Source organism: Numida meleagris, chromosome 6, assembly GCF_002078875.1.
Source record: "Numida meleagris isolate 19003 breed g44 Domestic line chromosome 6, NumMel1.0, whole genome shotgun sequence".
NCBI classification, from domain to species: domain Eukaryota; kingdom Metazoa; phylum Chordata; class Aves; order Galliformes; family Numididae; genus Numida; species Numida meleagris.
The window spans coordinates 55,041,005-55,051,812 of record NC_034414.1 but is presented as its reverse complement, the minus strand read 5'-3'; the positions used below and the strand labels follow the sequence as shown (position 1 = coordinate 55,051,812).

Genomic DNA, 10,808 nt, shown 5'->3' with positions numbered 1-10,808 from the left:
GACCCTTAACTACAGTATAATTGAAATGCACACAACAGAGTCTATTTTCCTGTGAATTTAGTCCATTTACTTTGGCAGTTATTATTAATTTCTAACCTGGGAGCAGAACTGCCTTCCATGGGGACAGATGATGGTGCATAGTGAGCTGAACGACTCAGGAAGCACATCCCAGCCTGCTGCTGTGCACAGCCCTGTATTTAAAACAGGATGAAACCTAACAAACCACTTATAGATACAAGGTCAGTTTTCCTCAGTTCCCCAAGCACTATAATCAGGGTAGTCTTTTCCATCTAAAAGACCTTTGCACAACGCTGAGGCTCCAAGAGCTCCCTCAATACTGTAATCCTGGAGGAACTGGGCACAGCTTTCCTTGCAGAGACCCCAAGGCTCCTTGGGCTCTGCTATCAGCAAAGCTGAATTTATTCAAGGATTGATCAGCAGAGTAATAACTCACTGAGATGCATGGCAAATCCTCCAGTGCTGATTTTACAAACAGTGAGGTCAATGATTCCAACAAATCAACTTCATTCATGCTGTCTATAAATAAGTAATGTCCCAGAGTGGGAAGAAGCTGGCTCATGTTTTAATGTTGTGCTTGTTCTGAAAGCTTTGGGAATTTCCATTTTCATTCAATCATTTCTAGACCAGATGCACTCTGCTTGATCTTCTTAATCCACTTCCACTGCTTTTGTGTTCTTTGTCATGTAGGCTGGCCAACACTAAAGTCTGTCTTCTCAATGCACTTTGAAAGATTTGCAGCATTTCATATCTGCTGTTTGAATAAAAATGATTAGCGGACAGGTACATTTTTTCTACTAGCTTTCTCTGCACAGCAAATGCCCAGCTGTGGAGAGCTGCAGGCAAGATATAAATCTATGGCCTCTATCTTCTCAAGATGCTAAAAAAGCACAAAGTAAATCACAAATTGTTTTGTGAGATGACACTGACTGGATGCCTCTATTCCTGTTGCAGAATGGGACAATAGAGCTGTCACTTGGTACTGGTATGCTTTTCCAATGCAGTTGCAATGCAGGTCAGGGTCAGGCATTTTCTCACTAATTCCACTGGAATTTCTCACTAATTCCATTATTTCACAGTGTTCAAGGGATGGGCAGGGGTGCCCATTGTTACACATGTCCTTCTGCTTGTCTCTGCTCATCCCTAATCATGAGAGAGCTGAGAGAAATTAGAGCCTGAGGAGAAGTGCAATGCCTAGAGAAAGCAGAAAGATGCCTGGAAAGGAAACTTTGAAAGCATTTTGATATTGCATCTCAGATGCTTCCAAAACATCATGCTCCAAAAGCTTGTCCTGCATAGTCAATCCCAGTCTCTCAAAAATCTTTAGCATTGACTTCCACACCATGAGAACGCTGCATGACTCCACGTGGCTATTTGCCTCCTGCCTTGAGAAGCTTCAGTGGGCATCTGAGTCAGTCTCCTGGTTTTCCATGCAACCACAGAGTTAGAAAGAATATAATTAGAGCAATTACAACGCCAAAAGGCAAGAATGAATTCACTTTGAGCTAAAGAAAAGCAAAAACTACTGCAAGGCTCATTAAGTAATGAGAATAATCAACCAGTGCAAGCTTTAGGTCAGCAACTGAGGAAAGATAGGTAGGAAGAGGAAAGTCATGTTACTGCTGGCTAAATCATTAAGAAAACCATTGCTTAGACCACACTGTCTCATCCCACTACCTGCTCGAGAAAGAATTTGGAGAAGAGCTACAGGAATGGTGTAAGAACAAGAAAAATGCCTCGTAGGAAGACACTAGATAAGCTATTCAGAGCAGAGTAAATGATGCTGTGAATCCTATCCAACTTTAAAATCACTAAACGTCTGTGGGCTACAGACAAAGCAGTGAATTCCTCACCACCTCATTAGACCAAGAGCTCTGCTGAGTGCAATCAGCTGAATCCCAGCCCCAGAGGCCTCCCTGTGCTCCCACCTTGGGGAGCAGACTGCAAATGTTTTTCAGATACTGTAAATATCAGATGGGCAATTGTATTTGCGCAGCAGAAGAGAGAGCTCACCCGTGGTTGAGATGACAGCAAATCGTGAGACTTACTCAGAGGATTTCATCTGAAAAATACTGGCTAGCAGAGTCCTGTACAAGATGCTAGTAGGTGATTACAGGAGCCATTAAAGAAAGGCGCTTAGTACAATTTTACATTTAAAGTATGGTATTTAGGCCAATTACAGGGCAAAACAGAATACTCTTGATTTTCCTTTCAGAAAGAATATATGTAACCAGCAGGATAAATCTGAGGTAGAAAATCAGTTTCCCTGTAATCAGATCTTGTTTTTCAAAAAGGATGAAACTGGGGGACGTGCCAAGAGTGATGTGTCAGTTGATTTCCTGGAGATGACTCTCACACACGGAAGTGGAAAACGACCCAGTTTTGAGTCACGGGGCACTAGCAGACCTGGGGGAGCCAGGGCTCCCATCACACTGCTCCTCATCTGCCATGATGTCAGCCCCACAAGGTGGGAACACTGCATTCAGCCAAAGCAAAGGGAGCATTTCCGAGAGAGAAAAGCTGCAGGGGCAGGAGGACAAAGCTTAACTGAATGGATTATGATTTCTGACGGAATGACGGGGACATGTCATTAAGGTCTTACACTTTTTTTAACTGGCTGACTTTGGCGGGGGCCAGATGGCAGCATCCTTATGGCTTTCATTTGCAGGTTCCCTCAGCATTCCCAGCTCTAGGTGGAGCTGTGTAACATCTCCTGAAGTTAGGTCCATGGCAGCTAAAATGAAGTTCCCCACACACTGAGCCAGTCAAAAATGAAGCAGCATGTGAGAGATTAACCTCCAGTGACTCTATTCCTATTATTCTCATATGTATCAGCTAAAGAAAGATATTTTTGGAAAAAAAATACCAGAACCAGGATTCATGAATGCACTTGAAGTACACAGAAGGAGCTACAAAAATGTACTGCCCACAAAGACTTTGTATTCCTGTTGAATATTCAAACTGCTATTTTTTCAAGCCCAGGACATGTAGTTTCAGAGGTATTTAGATGTTGAGTTATGGGAAAGAAAGGGAATTAGAGACTGAAATGTCTCTGAGGCATGTCCGGGTTTCAATCTCTATCTGGAGCATAACGGAGATTCTCCCATTTCACTCACAGAAACCCTGCATTTGCGTTATGCTTTAAGACAAGAAGATTTACAGACAAAATATTTTTTAAATCATTATTTTCAAACAAGATCCTACAAAACACATTCCTGTCCTGCCTGGGCTAAGCCCCAGAGAACAGCAGACACTGGGAATGGGAAAGGGGATTCCCAGTTCCTTACAAAAGCTTTGACTGAACTGCATTCAGGAGGGAAGGAAATGTTTCCCAGCAAGCACTAACAGTATCCCCAGGAGTATCAGCTGCTGGAGAACACATGATGTTCAGTGTATCGACAACTTCACTTCTCAGAAATCATTCTGAAAGGCACCAGACGAAAGAACTTGAGGTCCCTGATACACCCAGACATTTGCTGCACTTCATATAAAATGCATTTGCTCTTGAGTACAAGGTGCGGACTTGAGACATGCCTTGCAAAGACAATTATTCTACTAGAGGGAAAACTCCCATGGGGAAATCATTTACCAGTGTCTCCTGAAGAGTTCAACTCTTGGTACCCATTCCCTGGGCTCTTCCACCCACAGACCTCAAGCATTTATGGTACCTCCACGCTCAACAGCTAGCCCCCTTCAAGTCCCCATGGGAACTGCACTGTGTACATGTTACCTCCCAAAGTGAGGAGATGAAAGAAGGCTCCCAATCCCTTCCCCATCTCCTCTTTCCCTTCCACATCACAAGGCGGCCTCAGCAGTGTTCCATTCTGCTCTCATCAGCAAGTCTGCTCCTTGCTGAGCCTTCGTGCTTTCAGGATGTCAGTTTTGTTCTGTTCATATGCTAGCAAAATTACCACATCGCTTTGCAAGCAAGTAAAGCTGCTGAATAATCAATCTGTCCAGCCACAATGACAGAGACTTTAAGTCTAACAGATTTCAAGCAGGACACTGCTCCCCAGCCTAGCAGCTATTATCTTCTATAAAACCGGTGGGTGCTTTTCCATTACAAAGCATATCGTAAGACACACACCAATGTCTAGCACAGGGGTGTACTGGCATTTTAGGATTAAAAGTTACTAAAATGATTCCACTGGTTTCTGCATAAGCAACATCCCTCTGCTTCTCTCTTTCAGTAACCGTGACTGTGGGAGGACAACAGCACTTGCTGGGACTTTATGACACAGCAGGGCAGGTAAATTACTGCAAAACATCTATAAGTTGCCTTTCTCATGATTTGTTTGTTACTATCACATATCGGGTTTTGTTGACTGTGCTGTTGTTTCATCATGTTGTTTTGATGGTTTTGTAGTTGTTGTTTTTGTGTTTTGTTTTGTTTTTTAACAAATATTAACTACTGATTATGAGCTGTAACAGCTGATCTGCTGACCTCCTTTTTGTTTTTTACATATAGATTTCATTCTGGTTCAGCAACAACACACACACATACACACATACCTAGGATGGGATTTTGTCTTAGCAAAAAGCAAAGCCTCATGATGATGTTCAGCCTCCCATACGTCCACTCCCAAGAGGACATACACCCTCTTAGAAAAGTCTGTTTTCTTCTAATTACCACATGGTGGCATTGGAGATACAGAGAAGAATTCCAGTTTCCAAGACCAGAAAACCAGTATAATACAGCAGCAGGCTATCAGTCACCAGCTATTGACTTCATAAACGTTAACCCAGGCAGATGGGCACCCATCCCAAGACAGGATTACATCCCAAGCAGAAGAAAGCACCAGGAGCAACACATGTTCATGACGAATTCTCTTTCCTATCTCCAAAATGCCGGTGACTTAGAGAACAAAGAAAAGACCACCAGCAGCACAGAAACCTTGCAGGAAATCAGGGGCCAAGAAGAGAGGGAGCAGGTCCCAGCTCCTTCCCAGCCAGGGCGGGCTCAAGCCCACTGCCCATGTTCCTCAGTGCCTCATCACCATGGCTCTTGAACACCTCCAGGGATGGTGACTCCACCACCTCCCTGGGCAGCCTGTGCCAGTGCATTAGCACTCTTTCTGAGAAGAAATTTTTCCTAATATCCAAACCTCCTAATATCCACCTCCTGTCAGAGCTGGTTCTGGAGGCAGCAGGGAGGAGCAGATGTGAGAGCCTGCTTCTCTCCCTGGGACAGAGTGGCTCTGGGTGCCAGGTTTTGCTTTCAGGATCTCTCCTTGTCTGCACTTTCTGTCCACAGCTGCTATAAAATGCATAAACAACACAGAATGAGACTCTCCTGTCTGTGAGAGGCCACTTATTGCAGGCTGTACTTCACAGCAGTGTGCTGAGAGGTCAAAAACTGCAACACAACAGACTGTCACTTCCAGAAAAAAACTGCACTCAGCAGAACCTGTGCCTTTATGCTCTTCATTTTGCTTTTTTTGTTGGTTTTTTTTGCTGTCACATGTCTGTAGGCCACTTCATAGCTAGCCTGGTGTCAGTTACAGTCCGCTCATCCTTCCTATTTACAAGGTGTGAACAGATGATCTAAAACTCAGTCCTACAAAATGACCCAAGTCCTCATTTTGCATCAGAAATTCAAGAAGGTGTGTGTGCAGTTTTCTTCTCTGCACTCACAAAGGCAGAGCTCAGAGCGTGTCTGTCACGATCTGGCAGCTCTGTGAGCCTCTGCAAACGCGGCTGGAGTTATATTCAGTTCTCAATCAGATTCTACTCAGCGCCTTAATATTTCTGCTTGTTTTGAAGGGCTGACAGTTCCACCTGCCACCCATTTCTTCAGCAACACATCCTCTTATTTGTTCTCCTGAGCCAAAAGAACCATAAATCTGTTTCTCTATCAGACCTCACCCTCCCTCCATTCCTCCACAATCATCTTGCCATCTCTCGCTTCCAACCAGTCAGACCACCACCTGCCTCCCAGTGACATTTCCAGCTCCTCGGGATCGTTTCCATCTCAGACTTTGGTCCAGAGGACGTGGCCATATAGGCAAAACCTGGAGCATGAATCACTGTTTGATGACTAGATTGTATCTGCGTGGAGGCAGTGGGGATGATGCTTCCCACATGCTCAAGCTGTAACAACAGATCATCTGGGTTGTTTCCTCACTCCCTCTCCTTGTGTTGTGTGGCTTTCCAAAGGCACTGGTGTGAAGTCATAGCCAAAAATAGCACTTGACATTACGATGCTATAAAACACATGCTAATGAAATAACAATTGGAGAATGTACTTCTGCAGCAGGACCCTCTGTCAGCCTGCAGGGAAAGCTGGCAGGGACCCCAGAGCTGGGGGATCTGGTTTTCTGCATCTCTGGGCACAAACAGTCCTAGGAGGGAAAAGAAAACATTGCTTTGGTTTTTTTTCCCCACAAGCTGGAATCAGGTGTGGAGCGCTTTAATGGCAGGGAGCGTACACAGGGAGATTGTGACAGCAGCAACATTAAAAAATAAAAAGTTTTGTACTTTCTCAGGCACAGCACACCACAGGCACATAGCTCAGCCAGTGGCCAGGCAGCGTGGCTGGGAAGCCCTGCGTTATCCAAATGACAGCCAGCAAGCTGCGAGCATGAGCCAAGGAAATGAATTAATGATCAGCTACAGTCCACGTGCACAAAGTCTCGTGTCCCTTCTCAAACATCTCTGTCACTACAGATACGCCCCAAAGCGGGGCAAGCATCCAGCACCTTTTTTACCCTCTTTATTTGCTTTACTTCAACAATGAACCATCTCTGAACGAGAAACAATTCTGATGCGGACCATTTCACAGCGGTGCATTGCAAGGTTTTGCAGCATTCTCCTGGAGCACGAACAGAGAAAGGGTCCTCACCTGGTGTGCTCTGGAGGATCCTGCCAGCCCACGGACAGGGATACATGGGATCAACTCATACCTATGAAATCTAGTATCTGTGTGCATATTAACACGTCCGTGTGAGCTCCTGTGTGCCCTGACCTCTGCTCTGTGACATGTGGTTGTCCCTCCTTACAGCTTATACAACGCTCAGTGCCACTAACACAAATCAGGGATGCTCCTTAAAAAAAAGATTTTCTGGGGGCTTCAGAGGAACAAGCAAAATCCGATTAAATGTGCACTTCTGTAGCTGCCACCACCTGGTAGAAGTGCTCGTGGCTTTCAGTTTGGATTTCAATGGCACAATAAGTCACAGCGTCTCTAAATAGCATGTCTGGAATATGCTAACTTGTTATATTTAGCCAATTTCATTCCAAAAATCCTAAATCGAGATTCCTAGAGGGCTTGCTGCCACCACGTGGCTGTTTTAGGAGGCTGATTCGCAGCAACTAAACTGAAAACACATAGGAAAGGCCTTTGCCAGGTACCTAACATCAACCCATGTTGGTCCTTTGAGCCCGTCATGCTGGCATCCACTTTGCCTCCATTAATTCATCCACCACACGTCATCTCCAGAGCCTCGAACAAACCTCATTCCATTGGCTTTGCTTCTTCATGGCCACTGACACTGATGGTCTCCACATCGCCTCCGAATTTCCGTTATGAATTTCCCTATCTGTGGGTAGCCATTCTTTCTTGGCTGCTATGTCCAAACATCTCCTGTTCCCATGTAAATCTTTCTTCAGATCAACACTTTCTGTGACATGTAGCTCAGTCAACAAACACTGTGGCTTTGCAAAATGCAGCAGGTTATCTCCGTTACTAAATTTCCCCAGTGCACCAAGGGAGTGTTCTCACTAAAGGACAGAGGTCTCAGATGAAGTTTTCTGACATCAAATAGCCTCAGATAGATAAAAAAACTTCTCCTTCCCCTTGGTTGGGTCAAAAGGAAGATGACTTACAACTAAATGCAGTCAGAAACGTGTCTCTTGAGCTGCACAGACCACAGCAGGGAGTCTGCAACCAGGACTGGAAACCAGCGTGGTATTGGAGCTGGTAACTGGGAATGCATCCTTCCTCTTGAAGCAAGTTTGGGACAATGAATTTGCAGCTAGACAAAACAAAACATTTTGTTTGTATTTTAGGATGTTTCTTTAATCATTATTGTTTTTAATGAGGCAGAGCTATATTTGGCCTCATACTTCCTTTCAGAATAAATAAGTTTTCTTGTTTAGAAAAGGTTGGTGCAGAATATTTTTTCACGATTAGTGTTTTTTGGAAACAAGTGTCTATTCAGAAGTAGTTTGAATCACCTTATCAAGATGAAAGAAAAAGAAAAGTACAACCATAAGAAAGAAATTTTAACAGTCTCAACTTGTGATAATTAAGCCCTCTCATTTGTTGACATAACCAAAGCAAGACAGAAGTGAGGCAGAAGTAAGGAACCATCAATTCAGGACACGTGGGTTTCCCTGCCTGTTTCATTCTCTGCAAAGCAGAACTGCAGCAGTGGAAGTTTCAGGCAGCTATAACCAAAAGCCACTGTGCTGCAGGGACATGAGGCTTGCCCAGAATGCAGAACCTGTCACCTGACGAGCTGAGTCTCAGTCTGGGCTGACAGCAGCTCGCTTTAGGATTTCCAAGATTTCAACTTTGTGTTGCTTTCTCCTTTTTCTGATGGACAGAGCTGAGCAGTCCAAGAGCTGATGTCAGCCATCGTTTTCCACCGCCCCATAACTCACTGCCATTCTCTCCCTGCAGGAGGACTACAACCAGCTGAGACCCCTTTCCTACCCCAACACAGACGTGTTCTTGATCTGCTTCTCAGTGGTAAACCCTGCCTCATACCACAATGTCCAGGAGGAGTGGGTACCTGAGCTGAAGGTCTGCATGCCCAATGTGCCTTATGTCCTCATAGGAACACAGGTAATGCTCCTTTGGGTCACAGCTCGCTGCTGCAGGGGTCCTCACAACCTCAGAGCTAAGGGCTAGAGGCTGAGGCTTCCTATTGGACTTCATATATGAAAGCCACAATTCAGCATTAGAGGGAAAGTCATAGACTGAGAATGGAAGCCAACATGCAGTTGTCCCATTGAATTAGTCACAACTGGCAAAACTCTTTATTCATATGTGTATTAATATGGTATCAAGGCATAAAATCCTATAGGGATAAAAGATTTCTGATAGGTCTTTAATGGAGGGATAAGCAAACATCAAAGGCTGTGGCTGGAAGCAGAGGCTAAATTCAAGCTAAATTGTAAGAAAGAATAATTAGCCAAACAACTTACTTATAGAAAGGAAATAGCCTCCCTCATGCTTTACATCAGCACCACAATCACTGACTCACCATCCCACTTGTGCTTTAGGGGATGTTAGACTGAATGATCAAAGTACTTTGTTTCACCCTTAAAACCTATGAATCTATGGGATTCAAAGACACAGACTGGACAGAGACCATGAGAAGCAGCAATGCTAAAGTCAGGAAAATGTCCAAATATTGGGCAGAAACCTAAACAAAATTAGAGAACGAGATCAAATTCTGAGCAAAAATAAAATCCTCATGCCGTAGGAAAGTCCAGTTATTCAAACATTAGTTTCCCACACTGGAACATTCTAAAACACCAATTTTAAAATATTATCCTTTGGAACACACACTCTGAAAATGGATGGTTTTGAAATGCCAGAATGTTTCACTTTGATATTTTTCATGGAAATAAAGGATTTTGCTTCAAGTCCACCAGCCAGAACTGTGTCTGTCTGGTCTGTCACCGTGTTTTACAGGTGATGCAGTGCAGGATCGCAGCAGACTCCCTTTCCAATGTGGCTTAGGCTTCTACCAACACTTTCCATGATGTATTGTGAAAACCACTGAGAAATTCATCTGCACTGTGCTGCAGCCATCCGAGCTGTGGCCTGATAACTGGCCAATAAGAACTAATCCATGTTAAACAGAAAGTTTTTTAAAAAAAGGAAAAAAAGGAAAATACATGTGTAATTCATTTCTGAATTCTCATCTGAAGCTGGGAGGACAGACATCCTTGTACAAGGATACGACTATGGGTTTGTAAACCTACAAATATATCTTCCAAGAATTACAGTAAGGTGGTACTGAGCATGGCGTTTGTGTATTTTCTACCAGATTGATCTGCGAGATGATCCCAAAACTTTGGCTCGTCTGCTTTACATGAAGGAGAAACCACTCACCTATGAGCATGGCGTGAAGCTGGCGAAGGAGGTAACAACTTTTTGGAGTCCCATGAAATCAGTCAATCTCATCTTTCCACTGGGTTTCATTCATTCAAAGCAAACACTCACCAGGGCTCATTGGTTGGCCCCAGCCAGATATCAAATGTCCTGGAAGTAGAAACAGACTTTAGCTCCTGAACTCACTGCTTTGCTGCAACACCCAACCTACCTCCAGGCAAAGCAATAGTGGGGAAAGGGGCAGCAAAACAGATCTTACTGCCTATTTTGGCTCATAGCAATTAAGAGCTGCTCCTCTGGTACCCTCATACCAAGTCCACCCACCTTACACCACTTCTCTTCCCATAGCAGACAGAAGCACTCCAGTTCTGGTTATTCATCCTGGGGTGGTGGGGAAAAGAGTCTGGCTTATACAGCTAAGAAGTCCTGAGCCACATCTCAGTCCCTCTAGCCAGTGATAGATAACAAGAACACTGCAGTCAATTACCTAAATAAATGGGAAATGTGCTTCAAGGGCATCTAACATCCCTACTTTTCATTTCATTGCATCTCACTGCATTTCCCCATGCTTGGTAGACAGAAAATGGGGACAGAACACAAATTTTTTGCACTGATAAATTAGACAACACGTGGTGCTCCCTCACTCAGGATGACCACTGGGCTTGTCCCTCCAGTCCTGAGGCAGTCAGATATAAAACAGAAGATCTCACCCCACTTTGCCTCT

The 10,808-nt window shown here is 44.2% G+C and overlaps 1 protein-coding gene across 2 annotated transcripts in view; it reads left to right on the top strand.

Moving 5' to 3' along the window:
- RHOJ (ras homolog family member J) overlaps positions 1-10,808 on the top strand; it is a 52,056-nt gene that overhangs the window by 33,841 nt on the left and 7,407 nt on the right. For both annotated transcript variants that reach the window (XM_021402496.1, XM_021402495.1), the window contains 3 exons: positions 4,209-4,267; positions 8,642-8,806; positions 10,020-10,115. In XM_021402496.1, coding sequence (XP_021258171.1) covers positions 4,209-4,267; positions 8,642-8,806; positions 10,020-10,115 — 320 coding nt within the window. The remainder of the gene's footprint in view (positions 1-4,208; positions 4,268-8,641; positions 8,807-10,019; positions 10,116-10,808) is intronic.